The sequence below is a fragment of the Vulpes lagopus genome, chromosome 7 (genome assembly GCF_018345385.1).
Source record: "Vulpes lagopus strain Blue_001 chromosome 7, ASM1834538v1, whole genome shotgun sequence".
NCBI classification, from domain to species: Eukaryota; Metazoa; Chordata; class Mammalia; order Carnivora; family Canidae; genus Vulpes; species Vulpes lagopus.
In genome coordinates, this window is record NC_054830.1 from 18,016,079 (window position 1) to 18,043,265 (window position 27,187).

Consider the following 27,187-nt stretch of genomic DNA (forward strand, 5'->3'; position numbering starts at 1 on the left):
TATCTTGTTCGAAGGCAATACCATCTACCCAAGCGAGAAATCTAGAAGTCTGACTGGATAAGTAGGTGGGGATCAGGGCATGTGGGGCAGCACTTTGCTTCTGGTTTTAGCCAGGCCCCCTTCAGTGTGTACCTTCACCCAATAATGTAACATTCCCAAGCATCTGGACAATAAAATTCTTTTATATGGTCTAAATGTCTATCAGTGGGTAGGAGTAGTAGTGAGACCAACCAGGATGAAAACTACTAATATAAGTAGGGCCTTATACACTATGGTATTAAGTTTTCTTATTTATAATGGAGCCCGGAGAGTTTTACACTGGGAAGTGACATAATCTTACATTAAAAAAAAATTCTTTCTGATTTATGGAGAATGGTTTGAAGAGCTAAGGTGCTAGTGGCCTAGACTAGGATGGTGACAATGGAGACGATTAAGAAATTCTGAGAAGTGTGGTGGCAGAATCAAAGTGGGTGTTGATGAGTTGGCTGTGAAGAATAAGGGAAAGCAACTCAAAGAGGATTCCTGTGTTTCTGGTTTAAACAAACAGGTGGATGATGGTACCACTTTCCGAGAGGGGAAGTTTTTTGGTTTGTTTTTTAAATAGGTCATCTATCCATCCAAACTATCTATTTATCTATCGATCAATAAACTCTACCCCCCAAATGGGGTTAGAACTCATGACCACAAGATCAGAAGTCACATGCTCTCCACCAAGTGAGCCAGCCAGGTGCCTTGAGAGGGGAAGTTTTCACTAGCAGTAGAGGTGATGCTAATGAAGGGTTGAGACATCTTCAATAAATCCAAGTAAATGAAAAATAGGCTGCTGGATGCATGAGAAAGGTCCAGAGAGAAAGGCATGGTCTAGAGATAAAGATCTGTATGTCACTGCAGCACAGGGTTTAAAACATGGGCTCCAGCCAGTCTGTCCAGAGCTGAACCCCAACTCTGCTACTTACTAACTGTGGCTTTGGTTTTGTTGTTTAATCTGTGTCAGTTTCTTTATCCATAAAATGAAGTTGGTGTGAGAATTAAATGAGTTACCATGTATAACACTAAAATACTGCCTGGCATATAGTGTCAGTGACTATCATCTTCAGTGGCACCAGCCATCTAGAGGATGCTGAAACCATGGCAATAGAAATTCTTGAGAGAGAAAAGAAAGCTAGTGCTGAGCTCTGAGGAACGTTAACATGTATGGTTCAGAGAGAAGCATCAGCAAACTCTCCTGAGAAGGAAAAAGAACCAGTGGGGGTAGGAAGAAAACCATACCAGAGGAGAATTCCAAGAAAGCAGGTATGGTCTGTTGATCATATGCTGCTGTGAGATAAAAACAGATTGTTGGATCTGCCACAGGGAGGTAGATCACTGCTGACCTTGACAAGAACAGTCGTAAACTGAAGAGAAAACTGGTTACCAGGCAGAATCAGCTTGTGTAGATAATGCTTTTGAGAACGCTGAGAATAAAGCACGGGGAGAAATGGGGCAATAGATGGAGGTGGATGTGAGCGCAAGGGATGGAGGCTTCTCCATAAATCTGGTTTTAAAGGCAGGTGATAAGAGAACTTTCATAAAGGGTTTGTTGGGTGAAGAGCACAACACTGTCATCAGTTCTCCTCATATCACAGCACAATTATCTTCCCCACGGACCATGAGTACTCCAAGGGCAGAGACTCCCCATTCATATCTGTTCCTCAACACCTATCACTAAGCCTAATAAGGAGGGTAGAGGGATGTTTGTGCTATAAACGGACAAACTCATCTCTCCTACATGATGGGTATTCTCTATTTTTCCTTTTCTGGTAATACTGGACATACACTCCTCCAATAAGACTTTCCCAAAGGAAACATTGCCTCTGAAGAACACTGGCCTACTAAAATGAACTCCAATGGCGTCTAGGACGCTCAGCAGGTTGGGCATCTGTCTTCAGCTCAGGTCGTGGTCTTGGATCAGGCCCACCATTGGGCTCTCCTCTCAGTGGGGAGTCTACTTCTCCCTCACCCTCTCCCTCTGTGCTTACTCTCTGTCAAATAAATAAAAACCTTAAAAATAAATAAATAAAATGAACTCCAGAAAAAAAATCTTTTCTTGTTTAAGGGGCCAGAAGTACAAATTACAGAGACCAATGAGCATCAAAAGAGGCCTGATCTGCAACTTGGACAGTCAGGCCCAGGAAAGTTGAGAGGCCTGATGTCTTCCCCAATCCTGTGAGCAGAGCTCAGTTACATTGCAATTATCCAGGCTGGTCTCTCCTACGCGAAATTAATTCTACACATCTGTACTTGATTCTTCTTATCACAACTCTTAGGATTCTGGAAAAATTTCTTACATTAGATTAGATTAAGCTCAACTCTGCATTTTGGGAACATAGATCCTTTGCTTCCCATACTAACTCCTCTCCCATAGTCCCCCTCTCATTTTGCACTAGCCATGTTGCTTCCGTCCATCCCTGGCTCTGTAATGATGATGCTTCATTCTTGCCAGCTGAAGCTATAAATTAGAGATCAAACACCACGCTTTTTTTTTACAGACACCTCTGCTGATTTTTTAACCTAGAATGGTTTATGAATACAGTTTGTTTTTGTGTGTGTGGAGCACACAATGTCACACTCGATTATGCTGCCTTATAGAGGATTCAGAAAACAAAAATCATATATTCTTATTCCAAAAATAGAATAAAAGCTACCTGAAGCAATGATTCTGTCTTGTTCTACTTCTAGGCCTGATAGCTAGATATTTAATAGGCTCCTAACAAAGTGACCTACAATAATATACCATTCTCTGTAAAACCACTTAGTCAGCCTTTGCTTATGGCCTGAGTTTCTAAGTCCCTGGTCTAATAGTGCCCTGTTTAGGCCAGCTCCCTTGCATGCATTCCCAGGAGTCCCTTTCCTGAGGCACAGTTCATTCAGCAGTCCCATGAGACCACAGGCCCTGAAGTTTGCTAACAGTTTTAAGTAATAAATTTATCCATACTTCTGAGGTATCCTTAAAAAGATTTAACAATTAGGGGCACCACCTGCATGGTTCAGTCAAGCCTCTGACTCCTGGTTTCGGCTCAGGTTATGATCTCCGGGTCATGAGACTGACCTGAGATGGGTTCATACTCAGCACAGAGTCTGCTTAAGATTCTCTCCCTCTCGGGATCCCTGGGTGGCGCAGCGGTTTGGCGCCTGCCTTTGGCCCAGGGCGCGATCCTGGAGACCCGGGATCGAATCCCACGTCGGGCTCCCGGTGCATGGAGCCTGCTTCTCCCTCTGCCTATGTCTCTGCCTCTCTCTCTCTCTGTGACTATCATAAATAAATAAAAATTAAATAAATAAATAAAAATTCCAGTATTTAAAAAAAAAAAGATTCTCTGCCTCTGCCTCTCCCCTGCTCACACCATGCTTTGCTCCTTCTCTTAAAAAACAAATTTAACAATTAGAAAAAAGCCAATTTTGAAGTTAGAATTTCAAAAGAGTTAAGTCTAAAATTATTTCAAAATACATTTTTCTTTTCTTTTTTTAAGACTTTATTCATTTTTCTTTTCTTTTTTTAAGACTTTATTTATTCACTCATTCATTCATTCATTCATTCATTCATTCATTCATTCATGAGAGACACACAGAGAGAGGCAGAGACACAGTCAGAGGAGAAGCAGGTTCCCCGCAAGGAGCCCAATGCAGGACCTGATCCTGGAACCCTGGGACCATGCCCCAAGCCAAAGGCAGAAGCCCAACCGCTGAGCCACCCAGGCGCCCCAATACATTTTTTTCAAAATAGCTTCTGTAACAGAAAATTAACCAAGGATTGATTATTTTTAAGGAACACAAAAGCACCTATAGTGGTAGCTTCTTTGATACTCCCAAAGGTGATTACTTTGAACAGGCCCACCAGAAGTATTTTAGATTTTCTAATTCACCCGTGTCCACAGATGGTAATTAAAAAAGAACAATTTCACAGCCTTTCTGCTGTGATGAGTTTACAGCCTGTGCACTAAACTTTACAGGGTTCCACAAGATCCATTCATTTGTGATGCAGAAAGTAGGTTATTAAAATCAGATAACACTCAGTGTGTCCCATTAATTTTTCCCTAGAACTTTACTCTTCTTAAAAAAAGAAGGACCTGGGATGCCTGGGTGGCTCAGCAGTTGAGCGCCTGCCTTCAGCCCCAGGGCACGATCCTGGAGTCCTGGGATTGAGTCCCACATCGGGCTCCCTGCGTGGAGCCTCCTTCTCCCTCTCCCTATGTCTTTGCCTCTTTCCCTCTATCTCTCATTGAATAAAATAAAATCTAAAAAAATAAAATAAAAATATTGTGATTTAATGTGATTTTAAAAAACGAATTTCACCTTTCTTTTATCCTCTTTAAAAAGGAGTATCTGCCTTTAGCTCAGGGCATGATCCTGGAGTTCCGGAATCCAGTCCCACATCAGGCTTTCTGCATGGAGCCTGTTTCTCTCTCTGCCTATATCTCTGTCTCTCTCTCTCTCTCTCTCTCTGTCTCTCTCATGAATTAATAAATAAAATCTTAAAAGAAAAAAAAAAAAAGGACCCAAGGTATCTATCTCCAGGTACCAGGACAGAACTCCTGCCTATTGCATAGCTTTCAACTGCTGCTTTTATTTCCCCTCCTCAACCCCAACTAAACTATTAAATATTGTATCACTGCAAGACCAACATCATTGCAATAAACAAGCCAGAGGTTGCCAGGAAAGTTCTGTGTTGCACAGGGCCCTGGGGAAGCAGGCTGCCCTTTAGATAAGTCTCACTTACTGAACAAGTAACCTGGAGCTGCTGCTGCTGCTGCTGTGGTGGCGGCGGCGGCGGCGTCTGTTCCTGGGGGGTTTGTTGTTGTGGCTGTTGCTGGGGGTCCCATATATGGACAGTCTGAGCTGTGTTCTGGTAGGTGCCTGCCACAGCCTGCACAGCCACTGGAATGTGGATGTTGCCATTCATGAACTGTGCTGGAAAGAGAGAGTTTGCAAGGGTCTGCACTACCTCTTCATGGGAGTTTTTCACTACAGACGTGGTGCCCACCATCTTCTCCTTGTCATCCTCCAGCTTTACCGCTGCCAGGGCCGTGGGTGAGCCACTGACGTGAACTGCATTGTAGGCTTCCTGGGGAATGGCAATGTGGGTAATGCTCTGCTGCTGAGGATCCCCACGGGGCTGGGCAGAGTAAACAGGGATGGTCCAGGTTTCTCCTGTAGGGCTAGTAATGGTCCCAGTGGCACTGTACAAGTGGGCACTGTCTACTGTCAGTAAGTCTGGCCTCAAAGACACGTAACTCTGCTGCTGGCCCTGTGGAATGGCCAGCACAGTAGCCACCGGCTGCCCTGAGATGGCATAGGACACAGTGATGGGCATGTCCACTTTGCGCTTCTTCACTGGCTGGAGGACACTGGCTGTGCCAACCCGCCGTTCCCCTTCCCGGGGTGAGCCCTGCTGAGACGGTGGTGGAGAAAGGGCACCCACGGTCTGGATTTGGATCTGCTGACCCCCGGCAAGAGACTGGCCAGCCACCAGCTGAGCCTGGATCTGCTGGTGTGGGATGTGCTCTTCTGGAATCTCTGCAGCCTGGATCTGCTGGGCTGCCTGCACATGCTGCACCTGGATCTGCGCTGCCTGCAGCTGCGAGGGGCTGGGGCTCTGCAGAGACGGAGTCTGGATGGAAGGGGTTGCCGGCTGTGGTGCTTGGCCTTGGATCTGCACCTGGACCTGGATGGGCTGCTCAGCAGGCTGGTGAACGGTGAGCTGTGGGGAGAGCTGCTGAGCCGAGACCTGCTGTGGAGACTGCTGTACCTGCACCTGTACCTGTGGCGACAAGATTCAGCAGTGAGTGAACCAGGCAACATTAAGGATCCATCCCCAAAAGGAAGAGATCTCAGGCAGGAGCCCTAGGTGATGTGAGGAGGAGGGGTTGCTATACCCAAGGCTTCTGAGGAGACCACAATCCCCAAAATCATACACAAAATCCTCCAGCATCACACAGCATTCGAAGCTACAAGTATCTACCAGAGCAAGCAGGACTATCAACTGGGATCTATGAAAATATCAGAACTTCTGCTTATTTTTAACTTTTGTTTTAAAATGTGACACCCTTTGTTTTTGCACCTTGGTATATAAGTATATAATTTACAAAAATATATTTTGGTGTATGTTTAAAAAATTGTTTATCCATGGATTGAGTGATAAAAAGCGTGGGGACGAATGTTCTGTTAAGGTAAGTACATTTCAAGGCATGCAATTCTCAACCCAGAATCAAAACTACTCCTACCACAGATCAGTGAAAAACAGTACAAACAAAACTCTTGAAATCCCTTTTGGAGAGAACTCCCAACATTGCTACTAAAATGCAGATACCTAATAGCTTTGTTTTAATAAGGAAGCCCATAAAAAAACCCCACCAAGATTCCTGATAATTTAATCTAAGGAAATTAGATTATATATAAAACTATATCCTGAACCACACACATTTCTAACAATAATGCAGCTCATTTCTTATTATTGTTATCTTGGCATACAAAGCATCACGAAAGGATGCCATGTGTTGCCTGTAATCTGAAAAAGAAGATTTTTTTCCTTCAGACACACATATCTAAACTCTAAACACACACACACACAAAAAAAAAAAAAAAAAAAAAAAAAAAAAAAACTCTAAACACTGGTACGAAGTAGGAAGGTAAAAAGAAGGCAGATGAGAGATTATGTAATAACAGGAGAGACACATCACATAAGTAACCAAGCATGTGCTGAGATAACTGTTTATCCATATAAAATCAAAAACTTCTTCATATCATACACAAAAAAAATGAGGGAGAATCTGAATAGAGGTTGGCAAATGGCAAATAAGCACATGAAAAGCTGCTCAACATCATTAGTTGTCATGGGAATGTAAATCAGAACCACATTAACACGCCACTTGAAAGCCAGTAAGACAGCTACAAAAAAAAGAAAAAAAAAAAGATAGTTACAAGTGTTGACAGGAATGTGAAGAAATTAGAATCCTCATATCGCTGGTAGGAGTGTAGCTGCTTTGGAAGTCTAGCAGTTCATCAAAAGGTTAAACATACCATATGACAAACTTATGAAAAACAACCCACATGACCCACCAATTCCACTCTTAGGTATATACCCAAGAGGAATGAAAACTATGCCCACAAAAAATGTTTATAGTAGCATTATTCATAATAGCTAAAAAGTAGCAACGACCAAAATGTTCATCAATTGATAAATTGATAAATAAAATGTACCATTTCCATAGAACAGAGCATTATTTAGCAATAAAAATGACATTTTGATATATGCTACAACCTAGATGAAACTGGAAAAACGTTATGCTAAGGAAGTCAGTCACAAAGACTAAATATTGCAAGTCCATTTATGTGAATGTCCAAAACAAGACTTCTAAAGAAAAAGTAGACTTGTGGTTGTCTAAGAGCAGAGGACTGGGGAAAATGTAAAGTAACTGTTAATGGGCATAGTGTTTCTTTTTTGGAGTAATGACAATGTTCTAAAACTGATGTAAGGTTTAGAGAGTAACAACTCTCACAACTCTGAGAGTAGATTAAATAACTGCTTAATTGTTGGGACGCCTAGGTGGCTCAGTTGGCTCAGGCATTGGACTCTTGATTTCAGCTCAGATCATGATCTTGGGGTCATGGGATCAAGTCCTTTGTCAGGCTCTGCACTCAGTGGGGAGTCTGCTTAAGATTCTCTCCCTCTGGGGATCCCTGGGTGGCTCAGCGGTTTAGCGCCTGCCTTTGGCCCAGGGCGTGATATTGGAGTCCCGGGATCAAGTCCTGTGTCAGGCTCCATGCATGGAGCCTGCTTCTCCCTTGGCCTGTGTCTCTGCCCCCTCCCCCGTCATGAATAAATAAAATCTTAAAAAAAAAAAGATTCTCTCCCTCTGCTCCACTCCCTGCTCATATACACTCTCTCTTGGTCTCTCTAAAATAAATATAAATCACCATCACCACCACCACCAGGTGGGGGCACCTGGGTGGTACAGCTGGTTAAGCATCCAACTCTTTGATTTCAGCTCAGGTCATGATCACAGGATCATTAGATTGAGCCCCATGTTGGCTCTGCACTTAGTGTGGAGTCTACTTGTGATTCTCTCTCCCTCTGCCCCTCCCACTTGTGCTCTCTGGCTCTAAAATAAATAAATCTTTAAAAAACTAACCAAACAAAAAACCCACCTCACCGAATTGTATACTTTAAATGGGTTTATCATATGAGAATGAGATCTCAAAAAAGCCATTACTAATTAAAAAGTTATAAAGAGAGTATTAAAAAGTTATATATAAAGAGAGTTTATATATATATAAGTTATATATATATATATATATATATATATATATATATATATATATATATATATATAAGTTTATATATAAAGAGAGTATTAAAAAGTTATAAAGAGAGTATAACAGACCTTGGGGTTAGACTTGAAGTTGAATTGCTGCTGTACTTTTCTAGCTGTGAATCCCCTAAGTTTTAGTTTCCTCAGGTATAATAAAAAGGGGGGAAACACCTAAGTCCTTACACAGTTACTGTGAACATAAGATTAGGTGCTTGAAAGATAGGTTTCCTTCATTATAAAGCAGTATTTCTTTACACCAGTGAATCTCAAAATATAGTTTCCAGGCCAACAGCATCATCACGCAGGCATACTTGTTAGAAATACTAATTCTCAAGTCCCACCTCAGAACTATTGAATCAGAAACTCTGGGGAACCGGACCAATAATATTAAGTCTTCCAGGTGACTGATGCATGCTCAAGTTTAGAATCAGTGCTTTCAACAAGGACATAAAGGAAACTATGGAACCAGTTAATACAGAACATCAATTTCCAAGTTTTTTGGTCTTAGGACTCTCTCAAAAAATTACTGAGGATCCCCATTAGCTTTTATTTATATGGATACAGGTATTGATATTTACTGTATCAGAAATTAAAACTAGGATATCACAAAAACCAATCACATTAACATAAACAGTTTACTCTTATGAAAGGGCATATCTAGCTTTATTGCACTTTGCTTTATTGTGCTCACCACACAATATGGTTTTGTTTTTTTTTTAATTTTTATTATTTTTTAAATAATTATTTATTTATTTATTCATTCATTCATTCATTCATTCACGATAGACACAGAGAGAGATAGAGGCAGAGACACAGGAGGAGGGAGAAGCAGGCTCCATGCTGGGAGCCTGATGCGGGACCCGATCCCGGGACCCCAGGATCACGCCCTGGGGCAAAGGCAGGCGCTAAACCGCTGAGCCACCCAGGGATCCCCCTGTTTGTTTGTTTGTTTGTTTGTTTGTTTGTTTATTTATTTATTTATTTATTTAAATTTATGATAGTCAGAGACAGAGAGAGAGAGAAAGAGGCAGAGACACAGGCAGAGGGAGAAGCAGGCTCCATGCACCGGAAGCCCGATGTGGGATTCGATCCCGGGTCTCCAGGATCGCGCCCTGGGCCAAAGGCAGGCGCCAAACCGCTGCGCCACCCAGGGATCCCTGTTTAGTTTTTTTAAATGAAGATTTGTGGCAACCAGCACTGATCAAGTCTATTGGCGCCATTTTTCCAACAGCATCTGCTCGCTTTATGTCTCTGTGACACACTTAGGGAACTCACAACACTTCAAGCTTTTTCTTTGTCTTTTTTAAAAAGATTTTATTTATTCATGAGAGACAGAGAGAGAGAGAAAGAGAGGCAGAGACACAGGCAGAGGGAGAAGCACACTCCATGCAGGGAGCCTGACGTGGGACTCGATCCCGGGTCTCCAGGATCAGGCCCTGGGCTGAAGGAGGAGCTAAACCTTTGAGCCACCTGGGCTGCCCTCTTCAAGCATTTTCATCATGTCTTTTATAGTAATCTGTCAACAAGATTTTTGATGTTACTCAGTTATTTGTTGTAACTGTTTTGGGCCCAACAAACCTACCCATATAAGATAGCAAACTTAATCTATAACTGTATGTGTTCTAACGGCTTTAACCAACTGGCTGTTTCCCCTTCCTTGGGCCTCCCTATTCCCTGAGACAAAATAATACTGAAATTAGGCCAATTAATAACAACAGATTCTAAGTGTTTAAGTGAAAGGAAGAGTCATTTCCAAAGGCTAAAAATGATTAAACTTAGTGAAGAAGACATGTTAAAAGTCAAGGTAGGCTCAAAGCTAGGCCTACTGTACTAAACAGTCAAGTTGTGAATGAAAAGGAAAACTTTTTATTTATTTATTTATGATAGTCACAGAGAGAGAGAGAGAGAGAGAGAGAGACAGAGGCAGAGACATAGGCAGAGGGAGAAGCAGGCTCCATGCACCGGGAGCCTGATGTGGGATTCGATCCCGGGTCTCCAGGATCGCGCCCTGGGCCAAAGGCAGGTGCCAAACCGCTGCGCCACCCAGGGTTCCCAAAAGGAAAACTTCTTGAAGGAAATTAAGAATGTTACTCCAGTGAGCACATAAACGAGAACATCAAATAGCTTTATTGCTGATAAAAAGTCTAGGGCAGTCCGGGTGGCTCAGCGGTTTACTGCCGCCTTTGGCCCAGGGCGTGATCCTGGAGACCCAGGATCGAGTCCCATGTTGGGCTCCCTGCATGGAGCCTGCTTCTCCCTCTGCCTTTGTCTCTGCTTCTCTCTCTCTCTCTCCCGCTGGGTGGCCTCTCATGAGTAAATAAATAAAATCTTAAAAAAAAAAAAAAAGGGGGGGATCCCTGGGTGGCGCAGCGGTTTGGCGCCTGCCTTTGGCCCAGGGCGCGATCCTGGAGACCCGGGATCGAATCCCACGTCGGGCTCCCGGTGCATTGGAGCCTGCTTCTCCCTCTGCCTGTGTCTCTGCCTCTCTCTCTCTCTCTCTCTGTGACTATCATAAATAAATAAAGATTTAAAAAAAAAAAGGAAAGAAAAAGTTTAAATGATTTGGATGGAAGATTAAACCAGCCACAACATTCCCATAAAGCCAAAGCCTAATTCAGAGCAAGACTCCAACTCTCTTCAATTCTATAAAGGCTGAGAGAGATGAAGAACCTGCAGAAGAAAAGTTTAGAGCTAGCAGATGTTGGTTCCATGGTTTAAGAAGCTGTCTCCGTAACATAAAAGGGCAAGGTGAAGCAGCAAGTGCTGATAGAGAAGCTGCAGGAAGTTATCCAGAAGACCTAGCTAAGATAATTACAAAAGTGGTTATACTAACCAGTACATTTTCAGTGTAGATAAAACAGAGTATTTGAAGAAGTTGCCACCTAGGACTTTCGTAGCTAGAGAGGAGAAAGCAATGCCTGGTTACAAAGCCTCAAAGAAGAGGCTGACTCTATGTCAGGGGCCAATGTAGCTGGGGACATTATGGTGAAGGCAATGCTCATTTATTACTACAAGGGTCCCAGGGCCCTTAGGATTTATGCTAAATCTACTCTGCTTGTACTCTGTAAATGGAACAAGAATAGCTGGATGACAGCACATGTTTAATAGGGCTTACTGAATATTTTAATTTTGAGCCCACTGTTGAGACCGACTGCTCAGAAAAAAAAGATTCTTTTCAAAATACTACTGCTCATGGACAATCCATGTGGTCACCTAAGAGGTCTAATAGACATGTACAACAAGAAAATTGTTTTCACATTTGTGAATACAATATCCATTCTGCAGCCCAGCAATCAAAGAATATTTTTGAATTTAAAGTCTTATAATATAAAAAATAAATTTTTTAAAGCTAATGATATTTTAGATAGAGAGTGATTCTTCTGAATATCTGGGCAAAGTAAACTGAAACCTTTGGAAAGGATTCACCATTCTAGATACCATTAAGAACACTCATGATTCATGGGAAGAGATAAAATACAGCATTATCAGAGGTTTAAAAGAAATTGATTCTGACCCTCACAGATTACTTCCAAGTGTTCAACATTTCAGTTTAGAGAAAGTAGATGTGGTGGAATGAGCAAGAGAACTAGAATATGGAGCCTGAAGATATGACTGAATTGGTGCATTCTCACAATAAAACTTTAATGGATGAAGAATTGCTTCTTAAGGATGAGCAAAGGAAGTGGTTTTTTGAGACAGAATCTATACCTGGTGACAATGTTGTTAAGATTGTTGAAATGACAACAAAGGATTTAGAGTATCACAAAAACTTAATTGATAAAGCAGCAGCAGGGCTCCAAAAGACTGAACATAATTTTGAAAGAAGTTCCACTGTGGGTAAAATGCTATCAAACAGCACAGCATACTACAGAGAATGGGGCACCTGGGTGGCTCAGACTGTGTCCGACTCTTGATTTCACTTTAGGTCATGATCTCAGGGTTGTGAGATCAAACCCCAGATCAGGCTCTGCACTCAGTGGGGAGTCTGCTTTAGATTCTCTCCCTTTCCCTTGTCCCTCCTGTTCTGTACACGCTCTCAAATAAATAAATAAATAAATAAAATCTTTAAATAAATAACTCTTCAAAAAAAAAAAAACCCCCCCCCCTGCTACAGACTTAGATACACAGTACACCTTATAATTGTTATCACTTGCTTAAAAACAAAATTTTAAAAACCTGGTTATCGGGGCAGCTAAGTGGCTCATTTGGTTAACTGTCCAACTCTTGGTTTTGGTTCAGGTCATGATCTCATGATCTCATTGGCAGTGAGACTGAGAACACATCAGGCTCCGTGTTCAGCAGGGAGTTGACCTGAAAATTCTCCCTCTGACCTTCCCCCTCACTGTCACACATTCTCTCAAATAATCTTAAAAAATAAATAAATAAAATAAAAGTCTGGTTATTATCACTAAATCATAGTGATATGATTTAGTGATAATTCTATCTCAAAAGACCACTTCCTTTGCTCATCTTTAGGAAACAATTCTTCATTGCTTCAATTGTCTCACATATCATAGTGATATGATTTAGTGATAATATGCTTCATAAGTTTACTATTATATTTTTCTTAAAGATTAATTATCGAGGTGCCTGGGTGGGAGTCAGTTAAGCACCTGCCTTCAACTCCGGTCATGACCCCAGGGTCCTGTGATTGAACCCCACATCGGGCTCTATGCTCAGTGGGAGCCTGTGTCTCTCTCTCTCCCTCTGCCTGCCCCTCCCCCTGCTTGTGCTCTGTCAAATAAATAAAATCTTAACAAAAAAAAGATTTATTCATGTATTTTTTTTAAAGATTTTATTTATTCATGAGAGACACAGAGAGGCACAGACACAGGCAGAAGGCGGCTCCATGCAGGGAGCCCGACATGGGACTTGAACCTGGGTCTCCAGGACCACACTCTGGGCTGAAGGCAGCTCTAAACTGCTAAGCCACCTGGGCTGCCCTATTCATATATTTTTAGAAAGACAGCACCTGAGCAAGCACAGAGGGGTTGGGAGGGTGGGGCAGAGGGAGGAGAGAGAACTCAAGCGGACTCCTTGCCAACTAAAAAGTTCCATGCTGACTGAAAAGATCCATTAGGGGCTTGCTATGACCCTGGGATCACGATGGGAGCAGAAACCAAGAGTTGGACACTTAGCTGACTGAGCCACCCATATGCCCCTATAGTATTGAAGTGATTTTTCTTAGAAACCACTTATCAACATTCAGACTTCCAAAAGAAACAGAAACAAGCTGTCGCAAATAAAATGGAATCAGAACTACAGGTTGGGGGTGGTGGTGGTGGTGGTGGTGGTAATAGGACTACTCCTCGCTCCAGAATAAACAAGTACAAATAATTTGATGCCATTTTAGATCCAAAGTAGTTAGAATTTAAAATTACAGGAGTAAGAGTTAAAAACACTTTGTGACATTTCTTTACCAATGTCAACATACTGAATAAGAAAGAGCTATTATATATTCATAACCTTTATTCACAACTATCATTGGTCGATAAGAATTAAATGTTATTTTTATTACCTCCCTTCCAATTTTTTATTTATATAAAAACATTAACTTTTTATCTGGTTAATCACTGCTACGTAATCATAGTAAGAATTTGGAAACTCAGCAAAATAAAGATTTAATTTTACTCGAAAAGGAAGTAAAAGAAGTGAATTGAAAGAACTGCTCAACTTCGAGTATTTTTTCTCAGAATTCCTCATTGGAAAAAAAAAAAAAAAAGGGAAAAGACGTTCAGAAATTGGTACTGTAACCCATTAGCCCTATGTATCTGAACAGGTTTATCTGTGATTTTCAAGGTTATAATACTTAGGTCAATTGTCTCAAAAGAAAAAAAGCCAAACTGACAGACTGGTAACTCAACAAACTATATATATAAAATACATACATATAAAAAAAAAAAAAAATAAAATAAAATAAAATAAAATAAAATAAAATAAAATACATACATATACATATATAAATATATAAAACATAAAGCTTTTTGAAACTTAAGACTAGATTTAAGAGGATTCTCAAGAGGTAAAAAGAGGTAAAAGAAGGAAAAAGATCATCTCTAAGTCTAGTATATCCTAGAAAAGTTATATATCAAACAGGAGACAGGGATATTTCTGAGGGAATGAATTTGGTTTTACTGCTTCAAAAACCAGTTTCTCACCTTCTATTAACTCCTCATAAATCACACTGTTTTAGTCCCCTTCACATTTAAATCATTCAAATTTCTCATTCAGTACCTCTCACCTTTTCCAAAGTTTTTAATTGCCATTTTTTCCCTGTTGATGAGAAATTAAAATAACCATATTTCTGGGCTCTTGAACATGTTACAGTACAGCACTACTTTCTTCTTAAGCATTCTGATTTTATTTTATTTATTTATTTATTTATTTATTTTTATTTATGATAGTCACACACAGAGAGAGAGAGAGAGAGAGAGAGAGGCAGAGACACAGGCGGAGGAAGAAGCAGGCTCCATGCACCGGGAGCCTGATGTGGGATTCGATCCCGGGTCTCCAGGATCGCGCCCTGGGCCAAAGGCAGGCGCCAGACCGCTGCGCCACCCAGGGATCCCAGCATTCTGATTTTATATTTCAACCTGGAAAGACTGCTTTCTACCTTTTCTATACAGGTACCACACTGCAATTAGATTTCAATTCTGAGCTGGTTCTGCCAGCTCTGGTTGATCCCAGGGTCCTGGGAGCAGGGAGCCTACTTTTCTCTCTCTGCCCCTCCCCCAACTCAGGGCGCGCGCGCGCACTCTCTCTCTCTCTCTCTCTTACACATTCTCTCTCAAATAAATAAACAAATAAATAAATTCTCTGGGGATCCCTGGGTGGCGCAGCGGTTTGGTGCCTGCCTTTGGCCCAGGGCGCGATTCTGGAGACCCGGGATCAAATCCCACATCAGGCTCCCGGTGCATGGAGCCTGCCTCTTCCTCCGCCTGTGTCTCTGCCTCTCTCTCTCTCTCTCTCTGTGACTATCATAAATTAAATAAATAAATAAATAAATAAATAAATAAATAAATAAATTCTCTGGAAATAAAAACATGTCAAAGAGATATCTACACTCCCATGTTCAAAGCATTATTTATAATAAGACATGAAAATGGTTGAAGTGTCTATCAATGAATGGGTGAAGAAATTATGAAATATATTTTTAAAATGTATTATTCAGTCACAAAAAGGAAGAAATTTTGAGATCTGTGGAACACAGATGGACACTGAAGGCTTTATGCTAAGTGAAGTACGTCAGAAAGAGAAAGACAAATACTAATGATCTCATATATATGTGGAATCTAAAAAACAGAACTCATATAAAAAGAGTTGATTTGTGATTACTAAAAGCAGTGGGTGCAGAGAGGTGGAAGAACTGGATGAATCTGGTCAAAAGGTACAAACTCTGAGTTACAAGATATACAAATGCTAGGGATATAATGTACAATAGCACAATAGGATGACTGTAGTGAATACTGCTGTATGGTTTAGAGAAAAGTTGTTAGGAGAGTAAATCCCGGGACACCTGGGTGGCTCAGCGGTTGAGCGTCTACCTTCAGCTTGGGTCATGATCCCGACCTGGGATCAAGTCCCACATCAGGCTCCCTGCAAGGAGCCTGCTTCTCCCTCTGCCTGTGTCTCTGCTTCTGTGTGTCTCTCATGAAAAAACTAAATAAAATCTTAAAAAAAAAAAGCAGTATTATATTGTGACTAAGCGTGATTTTTAAAAATGAATTGCACTTTTCTTTTATCCGCTTTAAAAAAGGGAATACTAGAAAACTTATGATAACGTATGTGGCTCACATTCCATTACATGTTTTGAGTCTGTGAGGGACAGCTGAGGACAGTGCTCAGTATGGTGGAAGACCACACTAGTTGAGGAACCTATCTGCAACATTTAACAACTAGCCTAGCAAAACTTTAGGGACTTTGGTAGAATTTCACTCTTTAAGTAAGTGAAAATGGTAAAAGTCTTTATTCAAGTATTAAACTTTACCAAATTGTTATACAAATGAACTTAAAAATATGGTCAGGGAAGAAATTTAAATGTGAGTAAAAGGCTGGACATGAAGGGCCAGAAAAAGCAGCAATAAATGGTTCACCAATCCAAAGTGATGATCAAGATCCCAATCAGCCCACATGTGCCAGGGAGAGTAGCTGACTGCAGTCCCATTTTTGGCTGCAAACCCGTGTTTGCAGAATACATCATAACATGAATGCTGCCTCTCCAAGGCAGAAGCCAGAATCAGTCTCTGAACCCCTCCTGCTGCTAGAATGAGGGCATGTGACCAAAGCTTCCCAAATTAGACACACAGTACATGAAATTTGGACTCAGATGGGAGCAACATGAGGCAGCAGGAACCACAATCTCCATTTTCTGGTGAGAGTGGAGGAATGTGGCAGAAATGGAGCAGGATGGCATAGATCCCAACAAGACTTTAGGAGAGCAAGGACCTGTGCCCAAGGGTGCAGCAGCAAGTCCTTGCCAGAGCAAGCCAGCAATGTGACCGGAGTCCTGTTCCTGGCTACACAGTCTCTAAGACCCATTCTCTGGCCCTCCCACAAATTCCTTGAACTAACTGCTATTGTTAGTCATTTCACCTGAATAAACCAAGGAATTGAGGGGAAATGTTTGATATTTGCAAGTAAAAACCAATACCCAAATACAGAAAATATCACACCAAGCTGAAAACTTCAAAATAGTATTTACCCTGAGACTGGCTGACGTTCAGGAGTATTAGAGATCTGAACTGCATCTGTTAACAGTTTATGTATTAAAAGAAAAAAAAAAAAAGATGGAGCACCTGGGTAGCTCAGTTGGTTAAGCATCTGACTCTTGATCTCAGGGTCTTGGGTTCAAGCTTTGCCTTGGGTTCCACGCTAGGCGTGGAGCCTACTTACAAAAAGAAAAAAAGAAAAGGGATGCCTGCATGGCTCAGTGATTGAGCGTCTACTTTCTGCTCAGGGCGTGGCGTGATCCTGGGTCCACGGATTGAGTCCCACATCGGGCTCCCTATAAGGAGCCTGCTTCTCCCTCTGTCTATGTCTCCGCCTCTCTGTCTCTCTCATGAATAAATAAAATCTTAAAAAAAGAAAGAATAAAGTGGCAAATTACCAACCGTGTGGGAATACTTGTTTATAAATCTTTGGATACTTTTCAAATATTTGAAAAGCAACTGGAGGGACGCCTGGGTGGCTCAGCAGTTGAGCACCTGCTTTTGGCACAGGGCGTGATCCCAGGGTCCAGGATCGAGTCCCACACTGGGCTCCTTGCGTGGGGCCTGCTTTTCTCTCTGCCTAGGTCTCCGCCCCTCTCTCTCTCTGATAGATAGATAGATAGATAGATAGATAGACAGATAGATAGATAGATAGATATATGATAGATAGATAAAATCTTAAAAAGAAAAAAAAAAGTATAGCCATTGGAACCCTACGTAGAAAAGGCACTAATAATCATAAGAAAACAACAGCTGCTATTATTTATTTATTTAAGGATTACTATGTGCCAGGCAAAGTGTTTAAGACTCAATATTTTACATAATCCTTAAAGTAACTACAACATAAAGTCTTTAATTTTCATGACATAGATAAGGAAATGAACTCTGTGGTTAAATCACTTGCCTAAGATGATATGTATAAAACTGCAGCGGCAGACCAAACTCCTGTTTGTCTCAGAGCCATGTCTGGCTCTTGATTAACTCTTTCCTCACTCTCAGTAATTCCACACTATGATGGGGAATTAGGGACCATCCAGCATGGAGATCAGCAAGAAGAAAAAGAGAAAGAGGGACAAAAGTTGAAATGACAAACAAGGAAGAGTTGCACTTTGAGCCACTGAAGCCTTGAGATATTCACTTCGAACACCAAAAGAAGCAAGTGATGAGATCCCCTTCCCCAAAGTAGACTTCACTTAGTGAGGTCAGATCGACCAACCCAGCCTTGTGTGAAGCCTCAGTTCCCACCCTGTAGAAGGGCAGAGAAGAAACAAGTAATTTTGGGGGGGCTAAAATTTTATGAGTGAAACCTGACCCCTGGGATTCGCCATGAGAAGGCGTTCTCTCTGGCACATGTATTCAACTCTATGTGGCTACTTTAGGAAACATCCAACTCAAGAGGCCTCTTGAAAGGGAAGTTCCAAATGAATCCCCTTCACCTGGCTCAGGTTGATTTACCAGGAACAGAAAACTTGGGCCTTTCCTAGTATTGTACACACTGTCAAGGCATTTACATGGCAGCTCCTGTTTTTGCCTTCAGAAGGTGGCTCCTTGGGGATCCCTGGGTTCCCCAGGGTCGAGTCCCACATTGGGCTCCCTGCGTGGAGCCTGCTTCTCCCTCTGCCTGTGTCTCTGCGTCTCATGAATAAAAATAAAAATAAAAACAAAAATAAAAAGGTGGCTCCTTATCTTACCTAGCTGTATGATACTATGATATAATTAAAAGTATGTATTTTGTTCTCTCTGGTTCCTGGCCAGAGCTCTAAAACCTTTGTGATTTCATGATAATAAACGTGCTATATGCATCTTGTGTTCTAATGAGGCAACTCTTGGTGGGCTAATGGATGGAGGCTAGTCACCAGAAAGACCAAGCCATGTTTAGAAGCTTGGTACTCAGGGTGCCTGGGTGGCTCAGTGGCTGAGCATCTGCCTTTGGCTCAGGTTGTGATCCTAGGGTCCTGGGATCGAGTCACGAATAAGGCTCCTTATAGGGAGCTTGTTTCTCTCTCTTCCTGGATCTCTGTCTCTGTGTCTCTCATAAATAAATAATATCTTAAAAAAAAAAAAAGAAGCTTGGTACTTTAAGCCTCACACTTCATTCTCTGTAGAAGAAAGAGAGGCTAGATAGAGACTGAGTTACTAAAGAATTATACCTATATGATGTAGCCTCCATAAAAATCCCAGAAGTAGGGGATCCCTGGGTGGCGCAGCGGTTTAGCGCCTGCCTTTGGCCCAGGGCATGATCCTGGAGACGTGGGATCGAATTCTACGTTGGGCTCCTGGTGCATGGAGCCTGCTTCTCCCTCTGCCTGTGTCTCTGCCTCCCTCTCTCTCTCTCTCTCTCTGTGTGTGTGTGACTATCATATATATTAAAAAAAAAAAAAAAAAAATCCCAGAAGTATGGGGTTTAAGAAACTGCTGGATTGGTGAACACATTCACATGCCAGGAAGGTGGTGGACCCCAACTCCATAAGGACAGAGGCTCCTGTATGTCTCTATCTGGCTGTTCATTTGTATTTTCTGTATTATTATACAATATATCAGTAATTGTGTTTCCTTGAGTTCTGTGAGTTGTTCTAACAAATTATGAAAAACCTGAGGAGGGGTAGTGAGAATCCCAATTGACAGCTGGTCAACCAGAAATACAGGTGACATCCTGGGACTTATGATTGGTATATGAGCTGGGGGGCAATCTTGTAGGACTGATTCCTTACTTTGTGGGACCTGACACCAACTCCAAGTAGACAGTGTCAACTGAATTGTAGGACAGCAAGCTGTTGTCAGAGAATTGGTCGATTGAAAAAAACCCACACATTTGGTGGCCTGAAGTGTGACTGTTTTAGCAGTAGAGAGTAAAGGAACACAGTTAAGACTTATTCAGATAGTTACTCTTGTGATTAACCTTTAACATATACCTTTGTCTCCCACAGACTCATTAAAATTGTTCTAAGGGGCAGCACTGGTGGCCCAGCAGTTTAGCGCCGCCTTCGGCCCGGGTTGTGATCCTGGAGACCCAGGATTGAGTCCCATGTCGGGCTCCCTGTGTGGAGCCTGCTTCTCCCTCTGCCTGTCTCTGCCCCTCTCTGTGTCTGTCACGAATAAATAAATAAAATCTTAAAAAAAAAAAATGTTCTAAGGATGTAATTACTTTGTCAAATCCAGCAATGTATGTGCTGCTTCTAGGGTGGACAGATGAGGAAGTCAGGAGGTCAGGGAACAAAGGAAACTCTGGTGATAACAGATGGTTTTCAAAAAATAATCTAATTTTGCCACAATTTAAAAAAGAAAAAAAAAAAAAAGGAATCTAGAAAACAGCCTAGGTTCCCAAGATAGTATATTATTTTGAAATTTTAAATAACAAAAATATAGACACAATTTTTTATTCTTATCAAATGGGTTAGGCTGAGACATAATACAGCAGACCCTGAACAACTTTGGTTTGAACTGCATGGGTCCACTTAAACACAGGTTATTTTTCGATAAATGCGGTGTAATACTAAAAATGTACTTTCTTGGGATGCCTAGGTGGCTCAGTTGGTTCAGTGTCTAACTTAGGTCATGATCTCATGGGTCCTAACATTGAGCCCTGCCCCACATCGCGCTCTGTGGAGTCCGCTTGAGATTCTCTGCCTTTGCTCCCCCACCCTCACATGTGCATGCACTCTCTCTCTCTCAAATAAATAAAATCTTTAAAAAAAGAAAACGTATTTTATGATTTTCTTCACATTTTCTTTTCTCTGCCTATAAAAATACAGTATATAATAGATTTATATACAAAATATGTGTTAACTGACTGCTAATGTCATTGGGAAGGCTTCCAGTCAACAGTAGGCTATTTAAGTTCAGGGGGAGCCAAAAATTACACAGAGATTTTCAACTGTGCAAGGAGTTGAAAATTTCCCTAACTCCACATTGTTCAAGAGTCATGGGGCTTCAACTCATGACCCCAAGATCAAGACATGAGCTGAAATGAAGATTCGGACGCTTAACTAACTGAGCCACCCAGGCACCCCAGCCTTTTAAATATTTTTTAAATAAGCAGACTCCCATCTTAGAGCTTTCTGATTTGGAATGTTCTTTCCTCAGATAACCACTAAGGTTCATCTGCCAACACTCTGTGATCTTAACTCAATGTTAAGAGCACACTGGAGCTTATCCTAGTCCCTCCAGCTGCTTTGTCTCACTCCTCTCTATTCATCACTATATAACAAGATTTTTCTTATCTTATGTACCATCAATCTCCTTCCAGCTATAATGTATGCTCCACAAGGTCTGTATTATAATATATATTTCTGTCTTGTTCATTGCTATACCCAAGCCTAGAGTAAAGGGGTTTATACATAAAGAGGCTTAAGATGTCTGATATAGGGGCAGGCCTGGGTGGCTCAGCGGTTGAGTGTTTGCCTTTGGCTCAGGGCATGATCCTGGGAGTCAATCAAATCCCACATTGGGCTCCCTGCATGAAGCCTGCTCCTCCCTCTGCCTATGTCTCTGCCTCTGTCTTTCATGAATATACAAAATCTTAAAAGAAAAAAAAAATGGGATAAGGAAAAACGGTTAAGAATCCTTGCCTTATACCTGTAAGTTCAAAGCAAAATATTCCCCACTTTTTGTTTTTTTTGTTTTTTTATGATTTTATTTGTTTATTAGAGAGAGAGAATGAGTGAATGAGAGACAGCACAAAAGGGGAAAGAGGCATAGGGAGAAGAGTCTCTGCTAAGCAGGGAGCTGAACGTGGGGCTTGATCCTAGCACCCTGAGACCATGAACTGAGCTGAAGGCAATTAATCGACTGAGCCACCCAGGTGCCCCAGGACTTCTCTTTAAATACAAAATTAGTTTTTCTTCAAGATTTCTTTTTCTTTTTTTTAAAATATTTTATTTATTTATTCATGAGAGACAGAGAGAGAGAGAGAGAGAGAGAGAGGCAGAGACACAGGCAGAGGGAGAAGCAGGCCCCATGTAGGGAGCCCAACGTAGGATTCGATCCTGGGTCTCCAGGATCACGCCCTGGGCTGCAGGAGGCGCCAAACCACTGAGCCACCGGGGCTGCCCCATCTTCAAGATTTCATTATGGGACGCCTGGGTGGCTCAGTGGGTGAGCACCTGCCTTTGGCTCAGGGCATGATCCCAGATTCCCAGGTTTGAGTACCACATTGGGCTCTTTGCGTGGAGCCTGTTTCTCCTTCTGCCTGTGTCTCTGCCCCTCTCTCTCTCTCTGTGTCTCTCATGATTAAATGAATAAAATCTAAAAAAAATAAAAATAAAAATAAATAAAATTTTAAAAGTAGATATTTCTATAAATTAAAAAAAAAGATTTGAGAGAGAGAACATACACATGCAAGCAGGAAGAGGGGCTGGGTGAGTAGGTCAGAAGTGGACTCCCCACTGAGCGAGAAGCCAGATGCAGGGCTCAATCCCACAAACCTGAGACCATGACCTGAGTCCCTGAGCAGAAACTAATAAGAATCAGTCACTCAACCAACTAAGCCATCTAGGCATTCCCTCATGTTTACTTAAAAATTCAAGCCCAGCATGGAGCCTACTTAAAAACAAATACATAAGTAAATAAAAACTGGAAATCTGTCTCCTTAGCACCCTATTCCCAAGCCCAATTACTGTTTTAAACTTCACTCTTATTCAAGGACCACTACATTCTACATGTTAAAAATCAGCAATACTGGGGATTCCTGGGTGGCTTAGCAGTTCAGCGCCTGCCTTTGGCCCAGGGTGTGATCCTGGAGTCCTGGGATTGAGTCCCACAACAGGCTCCCGGCATGGAGCCTGCTTCTCCCTCTGTGTCTCTACCCCCCGCCCCCATGTCTATCATGAATAAATAAATAAAATCTTTAAAAAAAAAAATCAGCAATACTAAATTAGTTTTGACACTTGACAATCTGTTAAACATCCTACCCTGTCAATATGCACAGACCTACCTCATTCTTCTGGCTACAGAGGAATGTATACTAAAATTGTATCATTATTTGCCATTTCCCTTATTGACTTGTTTCTAGTTACTTCTATAATCAGTGCAGCAGTGAATATCCTTGTATACAAATATATCTGCGAACACAAATGCAAGGCCAAAGGTATGCACATTTACACATCTCACAAGTATTGCCAAAATCACTTTAAAGAAGTTACACTAATTTATCCTCTCCATACCCTTGCTGTCCTGGGTGAAATCTTTATAAATGTTTTCCTAATAAATGAAATATATTTCACTTTTAAATTTATAGTTCCAGGGCAGCCCCAGTGGCACAGCGGTTTAGAGACGCCTGCAGCCCAAGGTGTGATCCTGGAGACCCAGAATTGAGTCCCACGTCAGGCTCCCTGCATGGGGCCTGCTCCTCCCTCTGCCTGTGTCTCTGCCCCTCTCTCTCTCTCAGTGTGTCTCTCATGAATAAATAAAATCTTTAAAAAATAAATAAAAATAAAATTTATACTTCCATAATCACCAGTAGTATGAAACATCTTCTGATAAGGTTATTAGCGCCACCCCTCTGTTCATTTTGTTACTATCATTTTTTCCTACTTTCTAAGACTTCTTGGCATATTAGAAACACTATTTAGAAGCACAGACTCCAGTTATAACAGCTTGGGTACAAACAGCAGGTACTGGTACAAGGCTTCACCTCTCGGGCAGCCCAGGTGGCTCAGCAGTTTAGCGCCACCTTCAGTCCAGGGCATGATCCTGGAGACCAGGGATGGAGTCCCCACATTGGGCTCCCTGCATGGAGGCTGCTTCTCCCTCTGCCTGTCTCTGCCTCTCTGTCTCTGTGTCGCATGAGTAATTAAAATCTTAAAAAAAAAAAAAAAAAAAAAAAGACAACCTCTCTATGCCTCATGTGCTATCTTTTTTTTTATGTGCTATCTTTAATTTCAAAAATTATGCTTTTAAACAGTATAGGTAGACCTATGAAAGAGATCAAGAAATCAACATGTGTGTATAATTTGGGTGTTTTTTTAAGTGGGCATGGAGCTGGGCTTTCAAGCTGGGCTTGAACTCACAACCCTGAGATCAAGACCTGAGCTGAGATCAAGAGTTGGATACTTGACCAACTGAACCACCCAGGTGCCCCTGTAAAATAATTTTGTAACTACAAGGCAATATTTGATTCTAATGTTACTCAGAAAAAAAAAAAAAAAAAAAAACGTTCTTCAAAGTCTTATATAAAGTTGTATCTTCAGGAAATCCAGGTGGTTCAGTGGTTGAGCATCTGCCCTTTAGCTCAGCTCGGGATCTGGAGGTCCTGGAATGGAGTCCCGCATTAGGCTCCCTACAAGGAGCCTGCTTCTCCCTCTGCCTATGTCTCTGATTCTCTCTGCATCTCTCATAAATAAACAAACAAACAAAAAAAGTTGTATCTTCAGTCACATTTTTATTAATTATGTCTGGCTTATGATTTTGGTAGCTTTAGATTAACAATGTCAATTTTCATGTAACATCAGTATCAATATTTAAGTTAAATCTACAAAGCTAACTTTTAGAAAAATTAAATCCCATCTGGCTTAAGCCAGTTATTAATGAAAATATATTTGCCTTATGAGTTTGTTTTTTTTTTTTGTTTTAAGTGAGAGAGAGGGAGCACAAGTGGTGGGAGTGGCAGAGGGAGAGAAAGAGAATCTTAAGCAGGCTCTACGCTCAGTATTCCTATTTCATGGATTTATTATTATGTTCACATTTCTTCTTTTATTTATAGAGCTTTTGGGGAAAGAATATGTTAATAGGTGACCTCAACCAGCCATCCTAAACATAAAGTCTCAACACTTTAGACTCAAATCCCAAACCACTTGGTTCTCTAGTTTGTTTTTGTTTTTTTAGAGATTTATTTATTCATGAGACACACGGAAAGAGAGAGGCAGAGACACAGGCAGAGGGAGAAGCAGGCTCCATCAAGGGAGCCTGATAGGAGACTCCATCCCGGTACCCCGGGATCACAACCTGAGCTGAAGGCAGACGCTCAACCGCTGAGCCACCCAGGCGCCCCTTTCCCTATTTTTTTTAAAGTGAGCTCTATACCCACATGGGGTCTGAACTCACGACCAAGATCAAGAGTCACATGGTCAAAGGATTTATCCAGTCAGATGCCCTGATCCTAAGCCATTTTAATCTTATAAAAAACGAAGTCCAAGCTGTATAACAGCAGAATAATTTCTCAAACCAAAAAGTCAGCCTTCTCTTATCTACCTTTCCTGTACCCCTCCTTCCTTACAACGAATGGAAATAACAAAGACTGTGTTCCTCCAAGTGCCAGATGTTTTCTTATCTATTATCTGGCTCAGTCTCACTAAATAGTTATTATCCCTATTCAACAGATGAAAAATCTAGAGCTAAAAAGATTGAAATCATGTCAACAAATAGGAGGTTAATCCAGATTTAAACCCAGGAATGCAACTCCAGAGGCCGTGTCCTTCCAATATAACTACCTGCATTCCTAAGGAGCAAAGAGGCCACAGTCTTTCTATCTCACCTGACATACCTCTCCATAGTTCCTGCCCCTCTGTCAGGTTCTACCCTTTCCAATTCTCTTGGTGGAGAAAGCATTGAGGGCAAGGAGCAAGAAAGCAGTATTTGTAAATGGAGCATACTGTTAGTTTCACATGAGGCACTTTTACTTCCCCAGTCAATGTATTAGTTTCTCCTCTTTGAGAAAGCTCATTATCAATTAGCATTATTTCCTGAGGATCACAAATAGTAAATGCAAACCTAGAAATCTACAAGTGACCTAAGTCATGGAACCATAGAACTAAATGAAGATCACTAAAATGTATCATATATATTTTAAAATAAGTTCCAAATGCCATGCTTTAAGTAATGAGCTAAGATGAGCCCCTCCTTTGCTCTTGATCTGTTCAGGGTGATATAGATAAAAGGGGACCTTCACAGTTGTGTCACATCCAAATCCAGTCCCAGAAGACCTCTAATTCCTGTATTGTTTAATTCTCCAAATCAAATGGCAAGTATCTGTAGTCTTTTTATTTTCTGGTGGTTGCAAACATTTTTAGTCTGTAGTGTGAAAGGCTTTGTGTTAAATAAAATGTTTTTAAAAAACAGAATACTCCCCTTAGTGAAAATAACCTTGGACATTTGTATATAAGATGTGATGTTCCTACTAACCAAAACCCTGATGGCAAATAAAACCTATTAAACAGGATGCGCCTCAACATTTCCTTTTTACCTGAACCTGCTGTGGCTGTTGAACCTGAATCTGCTGTTCTTGTTGGGTTTGTGGCTGAACACTGGTGGTGACTGGACAGGCAAGTTCAAGCAAAGAACCAGCCACTTCGGTGCTATCTGTGTATATGCAGTTCCCACCCTGTTGGTACACCATGGTAGTGGTAGCTGTCTGCTGGAACTCCTGAAGGGCTTCTGGCCCCTTTGAGGCTAGTGAGTCCAGAAATTCCTTCATCCTGTGTTGCGGGACAGACCGAGCCTTCACTCGGATGTACTCTTCAAAGGAAATGGTGTTCTCCAGAGAATTATTCATATTGCAGAGTCCTTAGGGTTCCTAGAAATAAAATAAATGACCAGAAGTCAAAATTATGCTATTGTTTTCATATTTTGAAATGCAAAAAGTAATCATTCTTGCATCAGAGTGGTATATTCAGGAGAACTGTGTACATCTAGAATCTAAAATAAAGTTACTTACTATACTTTTTTTTTTTTTTAGTTAACAGTGTCTTAAAATGTTTCTATTAACATTTCTTAAATCAAACTATCACACTGAAAACAAAAAACAAAGGCATGCGTCACAGTACTGGATTAAACAGACTGAAAACACACTCTCCACCCAGCACTAGGCCAATGCTATCTTCTTGGAGCCAAGCACTGGACAATACAAGTCACATGCAAAACTACTTTGTGACCATCACAGAGAGGACTACCAAGGAAGCTAGGAGCAAGGATTCTTCTGGCGTATTCAGTTTCTGCTGCCAACTACGTCCTAGAGTGAAGAACATATATGCCATCTAGCTGTAGAGCAAGACCCTCGAAAAAGAGAATATATATTATACTTCATCTCCCAACAGAAACACCAATAATCCATTTACCATATACTGCTCACGTTCTTTTGTAGCACAGCTTCCTGATCAAAGCATGGATTTTAGAACTAGCCCGCCTGGATTCAAATCC

At 41.3% G+C, this 27,187-nt stretch overlaps 1 protein-coding gene across 4 annotated transcripts in view; it reads right to left on the reverse strand.

The window, feature by feature from the left end:
- The window catches only part of QRICH1 (glutamine rich 1), a 52,353-nt gene that overhangs the window by 14,696 nt on the left and 10,470 nt on the right, over positions 1-27,187 (reverse strand). For all 4 annotated transcript variants that reach the window (XM_041761813.1, XM_041761812.1, XM_041761815.1 and 1 more), the window contains 2 exons: positions 26,235-26,564; positions 4,757-5,797 (listed from right to left, as the gene is read on the reverse strand). In XM_041761813.1, the coding sequence (XP_041617747.1) occupies positions 4,757-5,797; positions 26,235-26,543 (1,350 nt within the window). In that variant the 5' untranslated portion in view covers positions 26,544-26,564. The remainder of the gene's footprint in view (positions 1-4,756; positions 5,798-26,234; positions 26,565-27,187) is intronic.